General features: G+C 38.1%; 1 protein-coding gene across 5 annotated transcripts in view; it reads right to left on the bottom strand.

The window, feature by feature from the left end:
- Window positions 1-26,137, bottom strand: part of CDC42SE2 (CDC42 small effector 2) — an 83,800-nt gene that overhangs the window by 30,313 nt on the left and 27,350 nt on the right. For 3 of the 5 annotated variants that reach the window (XM_085043627.1, XM_085043632.1, XM_085043628.1), the window contains one exon: window positions 3,599-3,922. In XM_085043627.1, the coding sequence (XP_084899753.1) occupies window positions 3,599-3,652 (54 nt within the window). In that variant the 5' untranslated portion in view covers window positions 3,653-3,922. Of the gene's footprint in view, window positions 1-3,598; window positions 3,923-13,890; window positions 13,963-26,137 lie in introns of all 5 variants that reach the window. The other 2 variants (XM_085043629.1, XM_085043630.1) reach the window with 2 other exon arrangements.

Below are 26,137 nucleotides of genomic sequence, written 5' to 3'. Positions count from 1 at the left end.
TCTACTGTGGTAAGAACCTCAGGCTATTAAGAAGCCACCATCAGGAACATGCCTCCTTCAGCTACCTCCCTAATTAGTTTCCTCTCTTTGAATACTTGTTTTTGTCATCCATCAGATGTTTCACAGAAGCTTAGAGACCCAGTTTCAAACGTGTGTCTTCCACGACCATGAGTATTGCATTTCTGGATACACAAAGTAATATATTTAGCAACCAAAGTACCATTTAGGAGAGAGAGAACACTGCTTTCCAACTATGTTTTATTTCACGGCAGCAGGGCTCATCCAGTTAGCGCTGATAAAAGATTAAAAGCTGTGCCATGATACATTTCACTAAAAGATGATAATACTTGAACACAGATTTAAGGAACCTCAAAGAACATTAGTATATAACTGCAACATTGTTATTGTTCAGCTCTGGGGCTATGTTATTAGAGAACTAATGGCAGCGAAATTTGCAAAGTAATGTGTTCTTACTGTTCTTCTAGAAAACTGACTGGAAGAACTCATGCATGTACAGCTCTCATATTAAGTGCACTATGGCTGGAAATAATAGAGATGCTGTATTTGACCATTTCAAATATAGAATGCTAGAATTTTGCCAGTAGAATGCACAGACAATTCTGGCATCCTGGATTTCAAGAGAGGAGGAAACTCAATGGATGCTATAAATACCACAGAAATATGCAACTACTAAAACTTTCATGTTTTTTTCCCCTCCAGCAAAGAGGGTTAACATTTATGTCACCCTCCATGATGTTAAAGGTGTCACAGATAATCAACATCGGCCAAAGATAATGAGGAAAAAACCACCTTTCAGAAAAAGCCACCTGGCAGAAGAAGGGGACCTAGGAGACAGGGGAGAACGGAAGCAGGATACTACTGCTTGTGGTGACAGGCAAGTTCCCTCCCAGGCTGCCTCACCTTCCCAAGTGACCTAACACAACAGGCAAGAGGCCCTGGAACAGTATGGACAGGCAACTGATGATGTGGGCAAGGTTTTCCTGCTGTGCTGATCCTCCTTTCTCTGGTGAACAATGACAGGACCCGAGGGAACACACGAAGATGTCAGGGAAGGTGGGAGCTGGATATTAGCAAAGGTTCTTCACACAGATGGAGGCTGGGCACTGGAACAGGCTTCCCAGGGAAGCAGTCACAGCACCAGGCCTGACAGAGCTGAAGAAGCATTTGGACAACATAGAGTGAATTCTGGGGCTGTCCTGTACAGGGCCAGGAGCCGGACTCCATGATGCCTTTGGGTCACTTCCAACTCAGGATATTCTATGATAAGTTTAAAAAAAGAAAGAACATTTTAAACACTGAACAGAATAAGTAGTAAAATAATTTCCTGCTTTCAAGGTCTATTTTGAGAGGCTGGTGGTTGTTGGTGTTGCTGCAAGACCGTATTAGTCCTTCCACAGAAGAACTCTTAACATGTAATGGGTGAACATGAAATGGCTGGGACATTGTTATACAGGCCATGAAAAGGTTGAGATACAGGAGTTAAAATGAAAGAAGGCACATAAAATGAAATGAATGAAACTGGACAGATTACACATTTCTTCCTAGAAAGTGGACTCAACTGGCAGGTTGAATGCACAGCAGGGGACTCACACACGTAACTTTTATCCAAGTTTGCACGTTTCACTTCGTTGATGATACAACCGGACAATGTGTAACACTATTTTGGGACTAAGAACTAGCATGTTTTTCAGCATGGAAGTCTCTCAAACATGCAGTCATAAAACACCTGCAGAAACAGGGAAAAACTGCTTCCTTACCACTCATCTCATTTATCAGTTTGCCTCAGACTTACAGTACATGCTTTGCTATTTGTCAGAGATGGAAAACATTCCTGTACTTACTCAGAGGTATAAGTGTCTGATTAAACACTCCACTTGGTGCAACAGAGCATGGCAGAACAACCATTGTACAACACAACACAGCAAAATGAGATGAGTAACTGCAGGGAAAGGACAACTAAGTGCCTTTCACCAAGCATGCTATGGAGGGTACATATCTCTTTTTTTTCTGAGACGTATCCTGAAGAATTTTGGCACTTCATAAAAAGCAAGTCTCCTCCAACATTTGAAAGGCACATTTCAGAAACTAGGTCAGTGCTCAACAGCATGCTGTTAGTATCTTAAATACAAGGATGGTTTAAATTATCAAGCAAATGCACACCATCATATCTGCAGAAACAGAGTGGGTTGCTTCCCTTTTTTCCATTTTCCAGGTACAGTCTCCACCTGCTTCGTGAGTCATTACCCACAGACCTCTACATGCTGTATTAACATATGTGGATTTCTTGGGCAGTAAGTTAAACATACCATAGAGCTTGAGTCAAGATTTTTTAAGGACTGAGACCCAGGATTCTTGAAAACAAACAGAGTATGCCATTTCTCTATATTTTTAACTACCACATCTTATTGAAATGTATGTTCAAAAACCATGACCAGTAACTTTGGCTATATATGGATACAGCTAACATTCTAAAGGATTGAATGGTATTCAAGCAACAGAAGAGAATCACAGCTTCCCATGTTGAAATCTCAGAGTTCATCTCCCACAACTCTGCTTTGACTAAGATTGAGATAAAGTTGCAGTCAATTAGTTCAAAATGTTAATGGTTGCACATTAATATCTGCACATGTTAACATCTGTGTGCCACCCACAGATCAGTCTGGCATTTAAGCTTCATGTAATGACAAACTGTAAGATTTTTTTTTTTAAATTCTGATGCTTCTTTATTCACTCTTGGTTACTGTAATACTACCAGTAGTAATTGGGCTTTTAAAAAATATTTGTAAAACTGCTATATGACCACTGTTATTTCTATATATTCATTTAGCTTAATCTGGACATCACACCATACAATGATCTTTCTCACAGTGCTAACCATATTCCTGGTTAATTCCATCTTCCTGCAAGCAGAATTTCCCCCAACAGCACTGGACTCAGAAACATATTCTAGAGGTACTTAAGAATACATGAAAATGAAGAATATTTCTGTACTGTTTTCCTTACACATGCTTTGAAATGTTCTTTTGTCTAATAGTTTGCTATGTACTTTTTCACACAACAGCCATCTTAAATTCTATTTTAAAAAAGAACTTATTTAATGTATAAGTGTATCCCTTCACTCATCTAAGATTAATCTAAAAATTAACAAAACAATCAAATCTGAAATCCTTAATTAAATTAAGGTGGTGGAGGACCTGGACTTCACTTTGTGGATTTCACTTTCAACTTCTTAACATAATCATTTCCTTCCACTATCATGGTCTAGCCACACCTGAGGGCAGGCTTTAAGTCATATAGGAGTAAGGATATTTACATTCTCCGCTAAAAAGTTATTTACTCTAGAGTGATAGCTTACATCCTCATCACCCTTTTCCCTTCCCCTACTTTTCAATTCCAACAAATACAGGCTCTTTCCAAAGACTCTGGATAGATTTGATCAATTCTCATCAAGCTTGGCCAAATAGCCCTAATTTAAAAAAAAGAAGAAAAATAAAAAGAAAAAAAAAAGAAAAATTAGGAAATGTGAAAAATGTAATTAATTATATAAAAACAAAGCAGTGTCAATATTCATACTTACAGGCTGAGGCTGTTCTGCAATACAGCAGTTGAAACACAACCAAAACTCACTCATTGTTTACAGTCTGAAGTGGGAACGCAGATGAAAAGCAGGACTCAACCTTCTTAAGTGTGTTGGCAGGTAGTAAGTTCTTTGAACAGGTTTATTTTTAATGGCTCCAATGTGAAAATCTTCTTTTCTGTTGAGCTCTTCTCCAAAGACAAGTCAGTCCCAGGACAAAGAACTTGAAGGCAAAAAGTTATTTTAGAGTCTTCTATCAGAAGGTTGATCCCAGCACCAGAGAAATATTACGTAGGCTTCTTTGGTCCTTAGCGTTACGTGAACCTGAAAACAGAAGTACATTAATCAAAAAGGGAGAATATACAGAATCTCAAGCTCCCAGCCAACCAGCCACACCACTGATTTCTTGGTAGTATCCTCAATCACAGACTGAAGACACTAGCAAACAAGTTATGTGCTTATTTCTACAGTGACTACCAAGAATGGCACATACCATAATTCCTTATGAGATTCTATTCCATTCTAGTTTTGGTTAGATGAAGTGACATCAAGAACTGGCATCCAATCTTTTTGTAATCATCTCAGTTTGTTTCAAACTTTCAAACGTCATATCAGAAAGTGATAATTGTCCATATGTTCCTTTAAACTTCCTGGAGAATCGTGCCTATTGACACATCATATTTCTTAATGGAAAAGCTACCCAGTCCATCCACAGTGTGAGGTTTAAATAGTACTTAACATCAACCCTGTTACAAAATTGTCAATCAAAGGCATGCTCTCCTAAATGTTGAGGAAACAAATACATCTCTGTATATGGAATACTGGCAAAACGTCTGGACCTGGTCAACACAGTGTATTTTCCTTCCAGCCTCTTCTACCCCATGTTTCATTTACAGTTGACTTCAAAATAGCCTACTACTTGTAGAGGTTGAAACTGTTTCCTTAAACTTCTAAAACTCCTCAAGTGGAACAAATAAGGCTCCAGATTCCAACCATTCCTATGCTAAAATAATGTTTGTTGGTAAACTTCCGTTCTGGCCTCTTTCAGCAACAGTGCAATAGAAATTCCTGTGAAACTTCACTTACCTTGCCATGTATCATAAACTTTGCTCACAGAAAATGAGATTTCAGAGAGATAATGAGCGTTCAGAAATTTTTACAGGCACACACCTTAATAATTCTTTATACTATTGCATCTTAACTCACACAAGGTTTGCACAACGATTATTCCTATGCAATTCCTCACAGTATGAAGACGTTTGGCGACTCCATTCAATGCGTAAAACTACACACATACATGTACCCACACATGTTCTGCGGCAGAGCAGTTCCACTTTGCTACCACCTTCATTAGTTCTCTGCAGGCCAAGTGCATGAGCAAAGATGTGCCTCATTTACTGCACACACGCCAAGTCACCACACTGTGTGGCCATGACTAGCCAGGTACTTTCCAGGACTACTGTCTACAACACACACAAAAAGAATACAGCAGAACTTTTCCAATACTATATCCAAAGCCTCTGGGAAGCTTTCACACTTCTTAGCTTTTGAGACATTAACTGAAGCTCTTTGAGAAATAAATGCATGCTGCAGTAACACCATGTAAATAGTAAAAGCCCAGCCAAAGTACTGGCACCTCCTAGCTTTAAAAAACCAACTGATAGTGTCTAAATTCAGTTTATATGCCTGTTTCTGGCATTCCTTGCCTACAGATCACAATAGGAAGGGGGAAAAATGCTTTGCTAGGTTATCCTATCACTAACACCATACAAAGCAAAGCAATTTTATTAAACAGGATACTTTAAGGCTAAGGAAAAAAAGCCTAAACAAGCAAACAACCCCACTCTAACAAAAATATTTCTACACAATATTTTACTTGTCAGACGCTTAGAAAAAAAGGTCTTAGAATGGTGCTAACATGACGTATTTTCACAACTTCAAAGGCATCCTTCCTGCTTTAAAGATCACCACCTAAATCCCACAAAACAGTCAAGAAACTGTAATAAAACAGGGGATTCAACAACCAGTAGTGTGAAATCCAAGAATGAAAATAAAAGTCACTAAGGAAGTTAACACTTCATGATTAGGTGGCTTCACATAATTTTCTCAATTATTCTGGTGACTGAAAATTTCATTAACTTTAAATAGTGAGACTAAAAAAGGAAACCTTGCCAGGAAAATATTCTGCTGTTCTCTGCAATCTCAGAATTTGCATGCTACGCAATTCTTTCCTAAATATGATTCAGTATGTTATAAAACACAGTTAACTCCTGTTAAGCACATAAAATTTGCCTATTCTAGTCCAGTGTCTATACATCTTACGACCCCTTAAAACTTGATTTACTTTTGAGAAGATGGGCTCAAAGCTGTTTTGAAACACAGCAATGCACCCCATGCATTGTGAAACACAGCAATGGACATCTAAGTATTGGCTAGATGTTCAGATTATGAGGAACTGAGAAATCAAATATGCAAAGTTAGCATTCTGAATTTTGATACATTGTAAGCTGCTGGAGGAATAAACCAACATCATGCAGGGAGCTCTTGCTGTGCAAGTGCCTCAATATTCTGATTTGTGACTCCTGAAATCATGGTATTTGTGTTATTGCTTCCTTACAACCTCTTTTTGACAAAGAACAGAATTATCACATCAAATTCTTGTTCACACGGAGGGTTAACTTTGATCTGGCTGTTACACCCAAGTACAGAAGACATACAGTAAAATGGCAGGAAAATTCCTATTGTTGATCAATCTCTGTGTTTGTTCACTGATAGCTGACACTCTCCTCCAGCTCACTGCAGCCTCCAGCCTGTGCTGAAGCCCTGGGAACAAACCTGAAGGGCTTGTGTGTGCACCTGTGAGTCTGGAAAGCTCTTCCTACTTTCAAAATACACAAGGGTGCAGAAGTCTTGCTCTGCACAGCCACTCTGAGCATGCAGCACTTGTGACCTCTAAGCCAGAGTTCTCTTCAAAAATGACTCCCTGCCTTAGATCTAAAGCTTCTGAAAAAGCCAATCTAAAGATAGTAAATAATAATCTCTGATCACATTTTTATTCTTGAAAATGCATTTTTTCTTCTTTAGCCTGTGAAATGGTACATTTGTCTTTATTGTGGTGGTTCTGAATCACTAACAACACTTTTTCAACTGTGTGTTTCAATCAAATGTCAACAGATTGACATATCCGTAAGTTTGGAGAAAACGGACATTAACAGCACATCTTAAAAAGCAAACAAATGCTTAGCAATATTTGTTAGAACTTTGGAACTTCATACTCCTTCCCAGTCTGCTAAACAAATGATTTTTACAGGAATGAAGCTGATATAAATATCAGGTATAAATCTACTGCACCAAAATGGAAAGAAAAAGCGATTAAACTGAAAGTAAAAAGGCATATTGGTGCTGCGATGTCCACAGAAACACACTAAGACTTCTCTCAATCTGCCAGCTGCTTGTTTAAAGAACAAGTTCAAACAGGAAAATTCTGCTGTTCTTTTCCAAATTATTGGTCAGAAAGAAAGAAAGGAAAAAGCACCACAGTGACCTACAGCTACTAGCCAGGTAATTATGTAGTATCTGTGCACTAGCAATCTCGTGGGAAAGTGCTCCTGCAAAGCTGAAACTACACCCCAAGCCTAGCTGCAATTAATGAGGTCTCAAAATACACATATTTCACAGCTAGTTCTCTGCTTTTTCATAGGATTAAGATTTGAATCACAGAACCAGAGTGGTCGAAGTTGAAAGGGACCCTAGAGATCATGTTGTTCCAGCCTCCCTTCCATGGGCACACCTTCTACCAGACTAGTAGGACTCCATCCAACCTGGCCTTGAACACTGTCAGGGATGGGGCATCCACAGCTTCTCTGAGTAAATTGTGCTGGCGTCTAACCACCCTAACAATCACTCATCAGTCACAGTGTTGCTGCATTTGTCTGCACAGACTTGCCAGACGAAGAGCACAACAGAGGCTGAAGAACATACTTCGTGGTAACAGCTCTGCCACCCTCTGCTTTTGCTCTTTGCCCAGTTTATGGTGCTCAGAGAGGTAGAACACCACAGAACTCACACTGAAAAGCCAAGACAATTACTCTGTCTGAATGAGAAATTTATCAGAGCAATGAGTGGTGAAACACCGATTTGCATCTCCCATGTAAACTTTCTGAACTCTGAATGCAACTTGCTTTCGAGTGGATGATTCACATTACAAAAACACACAGGACTATCCTGCTGAACAACTTTGTCTCATTTCAAGGCTTTTATACCCTAGTTATGATGTCAATTTCATAACATACATAGAAATTCTAAGTATGAAGAAAATTTTTAAAATAATACATTGATTAAAATTTAAAGTGAAAATCAGTAAGGTAATTTTCATTACGCTAAGGTTTATTCCATGGTGGCTGCAAAAACCGAAACTATAGCTTATTCTTCAATACCAGTCACAAAGGCAGTAAGTGCAAAGACCACATTAATGAATAGTGGGCAAAGCACATTCTGTTACAGTATCATCCATTTTTCTTACTAAAGCAGCATTACCTTGTGAGAAATACATACAGCAGGAAAGGAGGAAAGGTAAACTAAAAAATAAATTTTCCCTCTGTGCACTTCATATTTATTGATATAAAGCAGATTAGACAGCATTTACCTTAACTGATCCAAACAGCAATATGCTCTATGCTGTGGTGAGTCAGTCAGAATAAAACCACTTATTAATTATACAGCTTGAGAACAGCCTGCTTTTTTTAAAAAAGTATCTATATAGTTCCTTTTAAGGGTGAACTCTCCATATCCTTTGACTGTATACTGTTCACCGAGGCTTCAAACAGGAAGTGTGGTAACAACACCCTCTGACAATTACTTGAAGCGAATAAAACCACACGAAGACAAAAAAAAATGACAGCAGGTGTTATTATCTAAATTTAACATGGTTTGCTACAAGGCTCAGACTACTATTGAAGGAGAATGGGGGATAAAAAGGTAAAAAAAATGCAAATCATGAACAAAAAGTTGCTAAGTATGCCATGTCACGGTATGTCATGACACAATGTGATGTATCATAATGAGCACACACAGCCACAAAGTCAAGTCACAACCAAACTCACTACTAGCATTTTAGTCTCAAATAACTTATAAGACAGAACGTTACAGTTATTCTTATTATAGAAGATCCATTCAATGAAATATATGGCTATTTTAACTTGGATTTTTTGCCTTAATGGATGTGAAATGCTATCATTTCTTTGAATCCTGCAAGCTGTAAGTAGAAAATTATAATTTCCCAGTGTATTTATAAGACTTCTTTCCTGTTTTTCACTTTAAATCTCTACGGTAGCCACACGATTTCCTCTTGGTGTTGACTAAATAAAATCATGTGGCTGCCAGAAATGAGGGGGGAAGAGGACCAAGGTGTGTCCAAACCAACAGAGAGGTTGTGCTGGTGCACACTTCTATACACTTACAGCTGTAGCAACTGGAGGATGTTCTCCAGCTCTCAAAAGAAGTGAGAGATGTATATTCATTTGCCAGCCTCATTTTTTTTTGAAATCTACAAGAAGCAAGATGTTTTAAACAAAGACCACCTACAGAGAAAGCTGCCTCCATTCATGAGTTTTGTATCAAAAACTTTATCTCACCAGGGCACTGCTCTTATAGAAACACTCTTCCTCCATTCCCCACTACCAGAACAGACAATTCTGGGGACTTTCACACTGATTTTAATGCAGTAATTCTGTTTTGTACTTTCAAATCATGAGAAACTTAAGCTGCAAGTAACTCTTGCCACACAAAAGACAACATGCACCATCAACAAAGCCCAAATAAGGCTGAAATCCCACTTTAATTTCCTCGTAATCTTCCCATATGTATTCTGCCTCAAACCTCTCCCAAGTTCTTTAGGGTTTAGTTTCAAGACATTTAACAATCTTCTTCAAAGTCTGAGTTAGACTTCCTTGTACATTTTCAAGCTCTGAGTCTGTAAAAAGGTTACTTTATTCATGTCTTTATGATACAGTTTTGCACATTATACTATAGTGATAAGCTTATAGGGTTTTATTTTGGGATTGTTGGTGACTTGGAGTCAGTTCTTACTTTTTGCCCCTATTTATACTGGAATGAGTATATACTTTTCATGAGTATATTTCCTTAAGCAGCTTAGAAACAGGTTGTACTTCAAATTGAGCTCAACACAATTACTATACACAATAACAATTAATATTAGAAGACCAATTTGCTTCTGAGTTAAAAGTTTCAAAGACTGATTAGAAGAGGGGAATAGGATAAAGATACTATTACAGCTTACTTAAAGGAGACAGATGTGGTGATTTTTTTAATTGTTGCTGTTGCTAATAGAACAGAGTCTAGTTTTATAAACAATCACATCTTTGACTGGAACCAGAACACCTCCAGTTTTTGTTTTCAGTTTGTAGGAAGCCATCACAAGCTCCTCTGCAATAAATGTACCCACCTGGAATAATACATGGGAGGGCATTAAAATATACAGAAACCAAAGCAAGTTTGCAAGGAGAAATACTAGGTTTTCCTTATCAGGTCACTGATGGCATGAGAGGGAGCTGTAAAGAAAGGGACGGCAGGAAAGTACACAATTCTGTCAAGGCAAGAACAGCTCACCAAGCTGTGACAGTAAACACATTTGCAAGTGCCAACTGTGACCTCAAAGCAGAAAGCCTTTAACCAACTTTACAGTAATTTTCTTTTTACACTACCATCTGCAATTCCCTGAGGTTTACTCTGTAGCCCTTCAGTTAAATTTATTTATTTCACCTGAGGGGTCCAGCCCTTGAAAGGTCCTTATTATTTTGTGCACAGAACCAACAAATGAGACACTATCACACTAGTCACATTAAAATTCCTCATGTCCAGTTCCATTTCAAAGCTTCTTCCTGTCTTCAATTAATAATTACTTTTGATACACATGAGTTCAATGCAGCTTACTGAAACAGCCAATACATAGCTCACACTCCTCCCCACACTTACATGCAGACAGGAACCTACTTCTCTTGAAACCACAGAGCACTGAAAATCTAACACCTCTGCACTATGAAAATACAGAAAGACTAATAAAAAACTAATCATCCAAAATTACTTACTAAATAACAGAAAGCCAAACCAAAGACTAAATAAATATATTCTGCCTTACCGAAGATATAGTCTAGGCATATTTTGCCCTACCTACAAAATTAGTTAAGAACAGGAGAGAAGCCTTTGAGAACTCACTCCTATGGCTTAGAAAATCTGATTTCATACTGATTTCCTATTTGCATTAAAAAAAAAATCCTATTAGAAAACGTTTTAGCTGGTCAATAACATTTTCTTAAATGGCAAGTCCCATAGAAGGAAAAACAATGCTTTTGTCGGCTGGCCTCTTCGTTACTTCTAACAAGTAATACCAGTCAGGGAAGAAAAAAATAAACAGGGCAAAGTAATGGTTCAAGGCAAACTGTCAACAATCTACCATTTCCATAAAGAATGAAAAGAAAGAAATAAACAAACTCTCCAGAAGAATGCCCGGTTATTACTTCTAAAGTAACGATGGGGAATCCTCAACACTGGCATCCAGGGAGACCATCATTCTAAAAACAGTGCACCATTGGAGGGAATGGAACAGTCTATGCTCATGGCAAACTACATGACAGACCATACGAGATATTCAAGGGACCCTCACCTGTTTTTAGTATGACAATAGATAAAAAGCACTGTTCACAGCATTTACAGTGTTCTTTTTTTTTCACAGGAAACTAATATGTCAAAGTATTTTCCAAGGAAAGTCCAGGACAGAGAAAAGGAGTAGGTGTAAACAAGAAAAGGAAAGGTTAAAACTACAAGGATTTCACACAAGTACACTCTCATTGCTACAGTGTTTAATGTCAAAAAAATGTATCACCTTGACACATCACTATTGCAGATTTTAACTAACCACTGTAAAACAGCCCTGCAACACAAGTCTGCTGTCATATCTAAAACATTTTAATGCTCTTCAGTAAATTATTGCTGTTACTTCTGTTGTCCCAAATGCTTGGTGTGCAGTGCTAATTTACACACTGGGACAAGGTATCTCTATTTTTTATTCTAGTTTGTGCAAAGTAGGGAGCTAATTTACACCATTGGTACATTTCAGCAAACAAAGAAATCACAGTTAACTGGCTACAAGTTACAAAGTTCTCTTATTAATTAGTATATTATCTTCTACTGGTTAAATGATTCTCATGCTAACTAGTTCTCAGACTAAGTTGTTGGGTTTCTTTAGTCAGTGGGCTGTGAGTTGGCGGACCCAGTCTCACTCTGCCAGGATTTCTTTTTACCCAGTCGTAGCCAACCTCAGCACAGTTGCTGTGTTTGCTTTATTAGTTTGTTACTTATCTTAGGAGTTCTGCCAAAGTCCTTGTGGCACATGAATCCTGCATTGTTTCTGTCCATAATCAGCAGTACATTCTTCTCCCCAAGCTTTGCCAACCTCCCCAAGTCTGAGAATAATGTCAAACACTAAATCTTAACAAGGCAAATCTACCTACAAATAATTTATGTAATACCTGGACATCACTTCACCTCCCACTCGAGTACAAAAAAATTACGAGACCAATTACAGTAAGCAAAAGCAGCATCACATTTTGTGGGACAGGGCAAGTTAAGCTCACTCAGTCACCCAAAGACACCTCCCAGGATTCACACGTGCCTTTTGGAAAGTCAGGTGAATCATCTCTGTTCAAGTCCTCCTTGGCACCTTGACAATGCACGTTTCAAATGGGAAGAGTGCACCAACAGGATGTCTCTGCTCAAACTTCCAATTCCATAGCTCACAAGCAACAAAACAGAAGTAGGTTTTACAAAGTGTGACAGAACTGCCTATTTTCAATCTCCTAGTATTTAAGGCCATACCAGTCATTAATATTTTTCTCTAGCCCTTTTATAATTTCTCTATTATTAGCTTGTTCAGATGACTTGAACTCTGCACATGCACCTGCATGTAGGCACATGGGAGATTGCCTAAAGAAACTGAAAAATTAGGACAAATCACAATTTCAAAGATACTTTGGGTAACTCTAGAGTAGAAGCGGAATTTAGGACTTTTGGAGTATGTACTCACAGCAGCTGTAGGCAGAAGCTTGTGAGTTCATGCAGTTCATTTTCTCAAGTGTACTGATTCCCAGGAAGCAGTACAGTCTATTGTTACTGCCCAGTGTACTGTACTTTCAGAACTCACTTAAATGATAACTCTGCAGCTTAATCAAGGTGACATCTGTTGGCTTCAACTTGTACCACCCTTACTCTTTGCTCATTTGAAGAGCACTCACACAAGAACCACACATACACAAGTCTAAATTAGGCTATGACTGATCTTAAGTGGTATCAGTTTTTCCTGACTAGACACTTGAGAACAGTACATTAAACATTCAGTTTACTTTACATGAAGTTAATCTTCAGACAGAAAATGATGGAGAAATACCACCCAAGTTAGGCAGAAAAAGCAGGATGTTACTGGGGCACATGGCAGAGCCAGAAAACAAAGACATTTTAGAACTGGTGAGAGGTGGCAAGTGCTAACTGGGCCCGTTTCGCTTTTGTTCTAAAGGTAAAAATGGGGAGCAGCATCAGTAGATTCACAAAGCAAGTCTCAGAATGAATGCTCTAGCCAGAAACTTGCATACATGTAAAAATCCTTACCACAGCATTATGTGTGGTGTTAGACCAGACCATGTGGAAAAAGAAAAAAATAATAAAATGGTAAGCTTTTTCTTATTCTCCATCAATAGGCAGAGATTAGCTAGCACAGTATTTTGTAAAACACAGCAGTAAGTGATGCCCAGACAGGAGGGTCAGGTTTCATCTTCTAGAAGTGTATCTCAAGAAATGTTTTTTCCCCCAGCCTCCAGATATTTCTTCAGTCACTTAAAGTAAAGGAAAATCTACACATAACCATAGCAAAGAAGAAATCTGGTCCAAGGACCATAATTTAAGCATGCCATAATGCACATAAGAAGGTCCGAAATCTGTAACACTTAAGTACAAAGGAAACGATAAACTGAAATACAATTACTAAGTATACATAGAGAGCTTTTAGACTTCCACAGCACAGACAACCCCTTTTAGCCACTTCTACATTCAAGAAACCTACTAAATACTCTGACTGCATGTGCATGCACATGCCCATATGGAGCCATACAAACAACCTAAAATTAGTAACTCCAGCTATCATAAAGTATTTCATTCCTATTGCTAAAGCCATCATGCTATATCCAGCAAATATGAAAACCATCAGAAAGCTAACAAGCTTTTACCTCTACAAACCTCAGACAGCCAGCATGTATTAAGGGGAACAGCTACAAACTGAAATAAGTTTCTGAGGTCACCTGTCAAAAAAAAAAAAAAAAAAATCATACATAAGAGTTGCAGTCAGTACGAAATAACATTTTTAAGGTCAACAGCACATTTTGGTTTTTCACTGGAAGGACTACTCATTTTCCAAAACAGAATGAAATTTAGAAAAGGGAAAAAAAATCAGAAACGCTTCAGATTTTTTTATACCTGCAGTTACTCACACTAAGCCATTACACACGCAAAGAGCCATATCTCATACCTCACCAGTACCTATACAGGGTTGTTTATCATAGAGGAAATACTGTAATTCCCAAAATATCCTCTTTTGTAACTATCTTCAAACTTAAGCTTTATTCAGACAATGCACTTTAATAATGCATACTAATTAAAAGGAATTACTGCTCTTTGCTTCTCCCTTTCCCAAGTTGGAATTCACTGCAAATTATCCTTAATACTCAGCTGAATTTGAGTATTTCATTTACTCTTTCAAATAAATGCTTGACCACAGAGAGCTGTTGCTGCTTACACTGATAAAATGTTTATCTCCACAATCAGAGTATGAAAAAAATGTAACTACAAACAAAATCTTGAAAATCCTTGCTTTCATTTTGTGATTGACAGAGGATGCCTACTAATTTTTCGGCTGGAGATCAAGTTTTTTGTTTGCCAAGTTTGTGATGGATGCACCCATCCTGAGTGAAAAGTGCTTTGATTCAGACAACACCAATAAGCAGGTCTGACTGAAGTCAGTCCTGCTGAGCAAAACTCTTCTAGGCAATACATATCTTCAGAGAAACTAAGGAATCTAGGCCATGTCTTACCAGGAGCTAACAGAGCCTGAGCTGACTGTGATGGGGTCACCCCCTCAGCCTTCTCTTCTCCAAGGTGAACAGAACAAGTGACCTCAGCCACTCTTCAGAAATCCATCTTGGTCACCTGTCCCACCCGAACAGTTTTATGTCCTTCCTAAACTGTGTAACCCAAAGCTGTCCCCAGCACTGGAGGTGAGGCTGCCCCAGTGCAGAGAAGGACAATCCCCTCCCTTGCCCAGCTGGCAATGCTATGCCTGATGCTCCCGAGGACACAGCTGGTCCTCCAAGCTGCCAGGGCATGCTGTTAAATAATGTTCAACTTTCCATAAAACCAAACCCCAGATCTCTTTCCAGCTCTCTTTCTGGATGGCTGCTTTTCAGACTCTTGCTCCCCAGTCGGTATATTCAAGCAGCATTACTTTGGACCAGATGCAGAATCTGGCATTTGTCTTGTTAACTTTCATATGGCTGGTGATTGCCCAGCTCTCTATCCAGACCTCTTTACCCTCAAGGGAGTTCACAGCTCCTCCTAATTTAGTTTAATTGGTAAACTTACTTTACATAATGCAACTTAATATCTGCATTCAGACAATTTTTAAACATATTAAAGAGCAGTGGCTATAAGATGAAGCCCCGTGGAACCCCCCCAGTGACAGGTCACCCATCTGATGTCACCCCATTCACTGTAACCCTTTGTGCCCAACCCCTGAGGCAGCTGCTCACCCATCACATGATGTGTTTGTCCAGCTGGGCTGGACATTGTGAGACAGTGTCTAAAGCTTTACTGAAATCCAAGAAGACTACATCAACTGGCTTCCCTTGGAGTGCTGGGGTGGGTTACCTTGTGAAAGAAAGTTAAGTTTGCCAAACAGAACCTTCCCCTCATGAACTCATGCTGGCTGTGACCAATGACTGTGACGTCCTTAAGATGTTTTTCAATAACTCTCATACCAAATACTGAAGTGAGACCGGCCTACAGCTATCAATCCTTCTCACCCTTCTTGAAAATTGGGTTAAATCACTGCTTAGTTTGCATTCAATTACTGCTTAATTGATTACCATTTAATTTCCATTCAATCACTGACTAATAGTAATTTGATCACCATTTAATCACTAATAAAACCCTTTTTAGTTAACGTTACATCCATGACTTCTCTTAGTTCACCTGCCACATGGTATTTTATACACCACACAACATGAACAACTTTAACAAAGTTCAATTATAATTTATTAAAATTTAGAAAAATAAAATAGGAAATCAGGTAGAGACGCCCAATTTTAAACCTAAAAGACACTATACCATCTTTCCTACATATGCAGAAAAATAACTAACTATATATAGTCAGCTTAAAATAAAAATACATAGTGCACAAATTTTCAACAGTTAAATGCCATTTCAACAAAGATACCAGGATTATTGACCTACCTAAGAAACCAAGTGCTGTACAAAATAGGGAGTTTCAAAATGTTCCAGAAACATTTTAACAAAGTACATATTCTCAGCAGTACATTTACTGCCGTTCTGAAATCTGAACTCAACGAAAACGAGATTGTCTCTTCAGAAAAAACCTGCCTATCTTGCCAAGGAACACCAATTTGTGTTCCCTGTGCACCCACAAGAAGTTCAAGGCCGTTACTGTTAAAAATGTCCATTTGGCAAACACCCTGTGGGGTCATATTTCAGTGGCAGAGTAAAACTCACCTGGAGTTCTACAGCCAATGTAAAACCACTGCAAATCTCAAATGGTTTGGCTTTCACAGGGAGCACCCACATACACAGATGTGGGTATCACCTACATTGACAGGTATCCAGAGAGAAGAAAAACATAGAATAAACATGTGTCAAGGTTACAAGTAATTTTTCCTATGAGCTTTAAACTAGCTTGCTCATACCAGTAAATGTTAAACAGGTTCATTTCAGCCCCCAAAACTGAAAGCTGCTGACAAAACTATAAACCACTTGCAGCACTTGTCCACTAAATATGAAAGAAAACCTAAATATCTCAATTCTTAGCGTTTCACCATAAGGAAGTAAATAGGTACTGTGAAAAGAGTACTCTGACACCAAATAACCATGGGATGATACTATTTGAACTCTACAATGAACTCCTAGTTATATTAACAACAGCTACTTCAAAATTGTATTGTCATACAACAGACAGAAAATACAAATATAGTATGTTGTTAGAAACATCCTCTTAAAAAACAAGCATATTCACAGAGAGGATATAACTTGATGTAAATTCAGTCAGCCAACAATTCACCAATAAATTGCAGATTACCTTATGTCACAAATTGTCCAACTTTATCAAGGAGCCTACTAACAGAATGTGTTTAAACATACTTAAAACATGCTTCATAACATAAAAAACTTGCTCTTTTACATTCTGGGTTTCGAGGTACTTTTATAAAAACAAAAAAAAAATCAACCAAACCTCAATTTCTTAAACTTTCAAAAATACATTCCTATGAAATGAATTGTTAAAAATACCATTTATCAAACTAAAGAACCCTCTGCTCTCTGTGATGCAAATTATTTGCTATGTATTACATTAATAAGCATGCGAGGACCGAGACATTAAACCTGGACACTTTCTGTTTCACTCCTCAGAACACAGCCAGCGAAACTTTTCAGGATACAGCTCGATTCAGCAGGTAGTCTCTTGCCTGCCCTCAAGATAACAACTCTCTTTGTTGTGTCTATTTCACCATTAGCTCGAAAGTTTTCTGTGAACTAGAAGCATTTGGCTTGTTTAAGATCTGGGCTGTGTGACGGCAGGGAACAACAACCAGATCAACAGGTAGACCAGCAAGATCCGGAGTAGGTTCCTGGCCAGGGGTGCAAGAGAGTGGGTGTGTGCAGCCACTGGGCATCCAATCCAGCTTCCTGCAGACCTCCCCCCAGGAGGCAAGCCCTGGGCCAGCGACCCTCACACAGCTTTCCAGCCCCCATGTACGGCCTCATGGATGCTACGTACCTCTGCAAGCACCTTCAGTGCAGGCAGCTGACGTTTGTAAAAGCTGGAGGAGAAAACAGATGGATATGTAGACTACTAAGGTTTTGTTTTTCTCCCCACAAACCTGATTCACCTGCATTACATTTACTCATTCATTGTGACTGCAGAACTACTTCAGCCAACTGGCTTTGATACGCTCATCCACCTGCCGCTAGTTCTGTTTCCTATAAATGTTTTTTATTTGCTCTTAAGCATATTTTGCACTTGAAACACCCTTTCTATTCTTTTTTCCCTATACATTCTAGATTAAGATCATGTCACACAATAAAAATTATATTCACTGGAGATAGAGCATGACATTTGCAAGGCTGAGTCATGTCAGCTTCTAAATACAATCTCTTTAAAATACAATTTGAACAACATGATTTTTTTTGTCAATTAATCCAGGAACCATGAAGGTAAACTGTTAACCTTATTATTGGTAGAAGATGCTTTCTGTATGCTAAAACTCAACTCACAACAAAGCCATCTGCTTCTCAATTAAATGTAGTTCAAAAAACTCTATGTCCTCCTACCCAGTCTTCAGAAACAGATGTTGTGAATACAAAGTCAAACACAGTGCTTGTGCTATCTGGAGTCTTAAATAGACCCCAACTTCATTAAAAAATTAAGAAGTTAACAAGGTGCCCAGCCTTTCTTATCAGGTTCATTTTCATGGACTGATCAGAGAATTCTATCCTGAATTACTATAAATAGCTACCACAACAACATAAAATGTTTCCAAAAAATCGTAACAACCCAAAAAAGCCCCAAAAGAACATCACAATCCTTCCCCGTCCCCACATAAGGATATTTAACTCTTTAGCTCAAGGCCAGACAGCATTTGCTGCTTAATTCCTATTAGCTTTCAGTTAGTCATGTTCCTACGCAACTTCTGCCTTTAAAAGTCTGTTCTTAACGTTATTCCAGATTAGAGACCAATTTATAAACTAAGAAATCAGGAAGCATATTATGGAAAGGGGGGAAAAAAAGGCAATGAAGAACATACACGGGACATGAGGCTAGGTTTGCCCTCTGTTAAGTACACTATGCCTACAGAAGAGGTAGGTTTTTAGCTGTCTGAGATGTGATTTCATGCTTAATCATTGTGCTACACTTAATCCACATCCCATGATGGCAACTCCAGAGGTGCCAAGCATGGCTGTGTGTGACAGCAGCATTACCTACATCACACAGCACTCTGGAGCAGATGGCACAAAGTGAGTCTGGGCCAGCTACTGCAACTCCCTACACAGACACGACCCCAACTCACCAAGCCTCAGAGCATGGCCCCATGCCAGACGTGTCCCTGCCCCTCACAAATTCTGTATGTCAACCCCTGCATGGCCATCTCTGTAGGGTTCACAGCTGGGCATCAAGAGCTAGATATAACTTTGTTCTTAGAATGTGACAATTGCAAAGCAGAGTCATGCCATAGTACCTAGCTAAAAATTAGTCAGACATGTTTTTCCTGCTGAAGAATGCAGTGTATTGATACCCAGCACAAAGAAGTCAGAAGTGCATCATATCAAAACTAAAATAACTATTTCCATATAGTTGTAGTAACAACAAAAAAATCTGGACTTAAGATTTGGTGTAAGAAAAAGCTTTGTAATAGCACTGTGCTCATAAATGTATTCTATTATAAAATATTGACTTACTTATCAATAGCTACTACATAGCACAGCGAAGCTCAGAACATGTTGTCTACTCAGACACCTTTGTATGACAGCTGTCCATTTCACAGACATGGAAATGCTGCTCTTTTACTGTTGCTCTTAAGGGAAACAGATGTGCCTAAGCTGAACATAGACATGGATTTCTCATTTAGTTGATACTAGATAAAGAGTTATGTTAAATGAATATTTTCAGTCACTGAGAGCAATTAAGAGACCAGTACAGTGCTTACACCAATAACTGAAAAATCAAAATTAAATTATAAAGGATAAACATGAGATTACATTATCTAGTTTATTTATCAAACATAGAAGGTTTTTATTTGCATGGTCATGCTTTCAGATGAAAGATGGAAGCATAAAACATAACCTAATTTAGAAAAGTAATTATGCCCAAAACACAAATGACATTGTTGACATAACTGGATAATTAATTTCTGTGGCAGGTTTGCAAAACAGCACTTCTGTACTTTGACACCCAGACTCCAGGCCCCCCACTTACTACTCTAATACAGACCTAATCAATTTACCCAAGTTAAATGGTATAGGGAAAAAATAGAAAGCTATTATGGAAAAAACACTTCCTTTCCCCGCCCCCCAAAATTGTATAACAGTGTCACTAGGCAAGTAGTCGCAATATCAGCATGTGATTCGGTAGGGGAAGAAAAGGAAAGGTCCTTAATGTACGTTAAAAAGCTACAATACCAAAAAAATAAAATTGATTCAGTAACCATTCAAAGACTTAGCAAAAACTTTGAGAAGTAGCACCAAGCACATGAGCAAGTTACAGTTTTTTCCCTGAACTTTATATATTCTCATCATTCTAACACAGGCATAATTCACCATCTTCAATCAAATTTGTGATGTCAGTTTTGAGATAGGACTGTCACAGCAAAGGCTGGTAGTTACTGTAAAATAACATCATGCATATATATGAGGATCTTTGAGTATAATCAATTATCATGAATTCTATTTCTAGTATTTAAGAGGAATTAGTTTAATTGCTAAAACCAAACAAACAGGAGGCTCATGGCAGGCACAGGCTCTAAGGAAGTCTCCTGACCTCCTCTTCTTTGTTTGTGTGGGAAACAAAGGCACGCAACAGTATTATTTTACAACTCAAGACAGCCAAACACATTCTCAGTCAACTTCATTCTAAGCAGGCACATTTACACCATTTTATGGATTTCAATGCATGTTTTCTCAGAGAGGTGTGGCTTTGACACTGCTTAGAGATGCTAAACACAGAGACCCTTTCAACAGGCCAAAAATATCTATTAGTTTTTAAAATTCTGTACTTTAATCTTTTACAGTTTTATGAACAGACACAGCGAAAGTAAAATATGTTATCTTTTCTTAGAAAGCAACAGATATGTGCTTCAGCAGAAGTTTTTCTGTACTCTACTCACAGAATTCTGCAGTTCTGTGAGAACAGTCTGCCTTGAAAAAAGCCCACTGAATACATACTGCTGATTACTTTAATCTGTGATAGATTAAAAAAAAACGTCTACACATCTGCCTTGGTATCTGCTTTCATTGCATTCTAGCAATACAACTAGAAAAACATATTCAGATCATTTCATGACAAAATCACATTATTCTTCAAGGGAATCCTTTCAGTTTTACTGCTCATAACAAACATAACAAGTGGTCCTCTGCATGTCTGGCAGTTTCACATGTTACTTCTCAACCAACGTAATTTGAAGAAAAGACCAGGTTAAATCCCTCTTTAGGTGGGAAAGACTGACTGTAGTGAGGATATATAATATGAATATATTACAGTGGCTGCAGTATCCACAGAAACTACTTCTCTACTAGACATGCAAAATTACAGTATCCACATGGGGATTTAGGAGTACAAAGTTACCAAATTTTGTGTACTCTTAGTAGTTTCATCACCCTTTTGTCAATCTTCTGTATTTATAAAAGCTCTGCAGTATCCTCAGCAGCTCTTTGACAAAACTCATTGTACAACCTTTTAAAAAACCACTAATGGATACAGCGAGTCTGTTCTTTTAGGTAGCATTAATATAGCACATATGCAGCTGTTAAACTTATCAATGCTTACTTGCCAGGTACACACCAAGCAAAGATTTCTCAAAAACATGAAAGAATGCAAACAGGCAACAGGACCGGAATTGTGCCAGATAACACTTCATTTTTCACTGTTTATTAATACAAGGGTTTGTGCAAGTCACTAGAATTTTCTATTCTATTTTGAAAGGATTTTCATACGACATAATAGGATTTTAAAATGCCTAATCTTTTTCTCAAGATATAGACTTTATACTTAGTCTGAGATTATGAGTAGGAGTCAAAAGCCTTGTAAGTGAGACAAGCTGCACAAGAAAAACAGGTTAAAGAAACAAAACATGGCTTGGAAAGAAAGCTTAATTACTAATGGTGACCTACAAAAGCTACCTGGAAAAATAATAACATCCTGTTTTCTGATGGATGTATTTGTTAGAACTGCATTTATTTGCATAATTGGTCTTTGCCAAGAACGATTAAGTTTAAAGTAGATTTTAAAAACAACAAATAAATAGATCATTAAGTCATTGGTTGATCTGTGGCCATTAATATGCTTGCACTTTGTATTTATCCAAATGTTCAGTCTTCTTTTCTTTGGGTGGGGTTTTTTGCTGGGGCTTTTAATTTATTTTCTTTTGTAAACTAAGAAGTAGAAAAAACCTCCCTGAATTTTGAAAGTTCATTGTGCAGATAAATGCCAGATTAATTACAGATGGCCTGCTTTGGAATTTCTAGTTACAAACAGAAACAGTGATAAATGGGCCGGTGTGTTTACAGTCTCAGAAGGCTTCCACAACACCATTAACCAACACTGCACACAAAGAGACATTAAAGTAATAACTGAAGATCTTGAACCCATAGTCTGTTTTTATCACTTATTTTTTAAAATAGGCATTCAAATGCCATTTGAAGAAAACAAATGATGCAGTATCCATTAGTGCCCTTATAACGTTATTCTGATGACTAACCCAGCTAAGTCTGAAAAATATGCCCCTTCATTTTCCTACAGTTCACATGCACTTTATCATCCCGCCCCCTCCCCTTCACTTCTTACCCACCCTTTTTCAAAGAACATTTTCTCCATCTCCTCACTTTTGAAAAGGCAAACTACAGGAAGAAATACAAATAAGCATCTGGAAGGTGCGCATGTTGGGAGAGATCACACATCACTAGCCTTTTACTGTTATTTTCATTATGAGTTACATTCCAAGTAAAAATATACAATAAATTGTTTTCTTTGAAAATAAATTAACCAAGGCTTTGTAGTAATTTTCCCTGTTTCAAAATCTACCTTGACATTTTTGCCATGGATGCAGTCCATATGTTTTGGGGTTTTTTTTAACTAATAAATATTCTGTTGTTCTTGTCTATGTATCTAGTTTCTGTAGGATGATCTAACTGGTACAGCTCAAATCTCAAAGAAATACAGATACTAGAGTGACAGAGGATACGGAATTTGGGAAAAGTGACTCCCAAAATACTAAGCATAATCCTCAAGATACTCGCACTAGTATGCCGCTGTTAAGGCTACAACTGCTGTCAGAATTGTGTGCAACTTTTATCCTTCTGCTGATATTTCAAATAAACAAAACAATCACCCTCAAGGTGTGTCAAGCTGCCTAATTCTCAGTCTCTAGTGCTTCTCCTTTTGTGCTGTCTCTGTTTTTCCACAGTTTTGCACTGAAACAGGCATATTAAATCCCAGGGACAGTAGGGGTAGGAGCCAAAAGTTGGAAAACAAAATAGAGGAAAAAAAAGCCAAGTAGCCCTTTCTCACTGTGTTCACCTCTTTGCACAGCAATGGTGAAAATCAGCCATTCAAAGAGAACTAGAAGAACTATATTCTTGTTGCTATGGACTCCTTTTGTATGTATGTTCCCAAAAGTCTTGTTAACAGAGGAGCCTGTGCTTTCTGCTCGTGCTCTGTGCTGTCCAGGTCTCCACACTAGCCCAGCACAGTCTTCAGACACTTCTCTTACATACTTCTTGCTTTCTCTTCTTCCTCAAGAATATCTGTACTTCTCTCCTCCATTGAACACATATGGCGAGGAAGAAGGATTCACTAAATGTTAAATCTTTTATTGGTCAAAATAGGATGTACTTACAGCAGACTTTATCAGCGTGAAATAAAATCTTATTGCCGCAAGATTGCACAGCAATCAAAGTTACATTCTTTTCCCCATTGTGGGCACTTCAATTTGGCCATCACGTTACCTGGCAATATTTGCTTATCCATACTGAATGAAAGATCTAGCACTGGAGAATATGTTTGGGAGGGAGGAAAGAGAAGAAATGAGCTAATTTGTAAGAAAACATATTTGAAAACAGAATCAGCAATTGTGATACTGATCAGAGGCATACTGACTCCAAGCAATTTGTTTTACACTATTTTAGTTTGTTACCTGCTTGCCAACAGGTAAGGAAGGCAAATGAAACACACACACACACACACACACACACACACACACACACACACACACACACACACAATACTTCCCTCTACTTCCCAACCTTCTAAACGAAACAGAAAACCTGAGCGAAGCCTAAAATAGAAACAATATTTTGACCACAGTATTTCTCACACCAAAGCAATCACAAGGCATGGATTACTTCTGCTGATAACTTGAAAAGTCCTGAATAACACATGTGAAGTGTAATACTTGTGCTGCCTCACTATGAGAAGAATGCTGCTGCCACACTGAGTAAGAATCTCAATAAATATAAAGATGAAGACTTAAAGGTTTTTCATATCAATCACAACTATTAACCCACTTGAAACAGGGAAATACACGTTCCTTTACTAAAGATCAACTACAGATTTTTTAGACAGCCAACACAACAGGCAATTTTTTGTAACATACAAGACCAAGCCCTAAGAAAAAAGGCAGTGGCTACCATTGCAGGTCTTTGTATCAGGAAGGACTACCAGGTTTCTCCAAGACCTAAACAAGCCAGACAGCACAGTAAATTACAATGCTTAGCTCCTGATAGAGTTCACATCAGATGCTTTCAAGTCTAAGATAGGAAAACAAATGCTTTTCCAGAACCTCCTACGCTACTCTCACCATCTGGTGTTTTATTCTACTCTTCTGACAGGTAAACTTACTTAATCAGTTATTTCTCTTGGCGAATACTTAGTTCCTTAGACCACAAGGTAAATATATATTCAGAAGTTTCATCCTGGCTCCAGCTGTTATTAAAGAGAAACAAGACAAACCATTAGAGTTTCCTAATACACAAATCCGCTCCTTTTACTGGTACTGAGACAGTCAGCATGTGCTTCCCTTTTAAAACATAGACCTAGTCTCATTTAACACAGTGAAACTTGTCCCATGCCCTCACTACAGCAATTTGGAAATACAAACCACTGGCTAGTACCACAGATTAATTTTCTCTCAAGGGCTACTGTAGCACATGACCACAAAACAGGCATTAGACAAGTTCTGGAAAGACAAAAACAGCCCAAACTAGCACACTGCCTTTTACAAAAGAGGTACAATGGAAGATATTTTGACTTTGAGAGAAGATGCATTATTTTCTCTTGTTCTGTGGAGATACTTTCCCCTATCCCCAGCTACCATGAACTCCTAAGTAGCTTTGCAGATACTTTGAAAAAGACACTGTAGTGTTTTTGAAATATACAGCTGGTATTTACAGCTGGTAAATATCTTCATACTGACATTCACAAATTTTGTGGTGAGCATTCCATCTGCACACTACAGAACTGCTGTGAAATCCCCATTATTGTGACAATTAAACCTGTAAAATTCAGTGGAAGCCTCTCTGTCACAGAAAATAAAGGAAGGTGTTTTCTACCTTCATATTTGTCTTAATTCTGTCTGGTTTTCTTTGCTTTGAGTTATTTACTAACATCACAGTATTTCATTTGTATAATCCTTTCCAGTGAAAGGTCTGTTTGTGAGTCATTAGGGTTTTGCTGAAGGGTACAATCAAATCTGCATGCAGAATTGACTTAAATAAATAAACTCAAAAGAAAGAAGCACCTACTTTGACTAAACTGCCAGGCAGCCGCACAGTGACAACTCAGTCTACCATACAAAGTTTCTCTGTTTTGAATGAGGTCCTATCTCCTCCAATGTCACACAACTGTTCATTTTTTCTTCTCTGTGTGTGGGTGGGGTGGGAGACATTTTCCTTGTAACTGCTGACAAAGATTTGCTCTGTATGTTTGGAAACAAAAAACTGAAAACCACACACCAATTCTTTTGCCTGGGATAACCATTTTTATCTGAAAGTTAAGATTAAGGTGTAAGAAGTACGCATTTAGATAAAAGTTGCAGTTGCTCTTGAGCATGCTTTTTCCAATATGGTTACTCCTTCTCAAATAACGGGAAAGGACTGTGTAAGAGTCCCTCCTCCTAAAGAGGGTGTAAAACTTTAAATCTGTACCTTTGGTTTCACCAGCAACTTCTGAAAAGAGCACAAGATACAACTATATTTAAGTATAACCTCAAATCCCCTCCCTGCAAAACATTTCCCTCATTTTTCCTGCCTCTCACAAAAAAAAAATACAGAGAATTCTACAATTTCAGTATAGGGGTGTGTCCAAGTATTTTAGCACCTGACCTTTCCCTTCGCACTTTACAGCAAGTCAACAAATACATCTAGTAAAAAGAACATGTTCTCCTTAGCTTTTACCTTCAGTGCTTAGGCTGAAAGGCAGAAAAAAGG

This window comes from Lichenostomus cassidix, chromosome Z (assembly GCF_008360975.1).
Source record: "Lichenostomus cassidix isolate B80296 chromosome Z, HeHo_3.0, whole genome shotgun sequence".
Lineage (NCBI taxonomy): Eukaryota > Metazoa > Chordata > Aves > Passeriformes > Meliphagidae > Lichenostomus > Lichenostomus cassidix.
The sequence above is the reverse complement of the archived record's forward strand: the minus strand, read 5'-3'. Positions and strand labels throughout refer to the sequence as shown.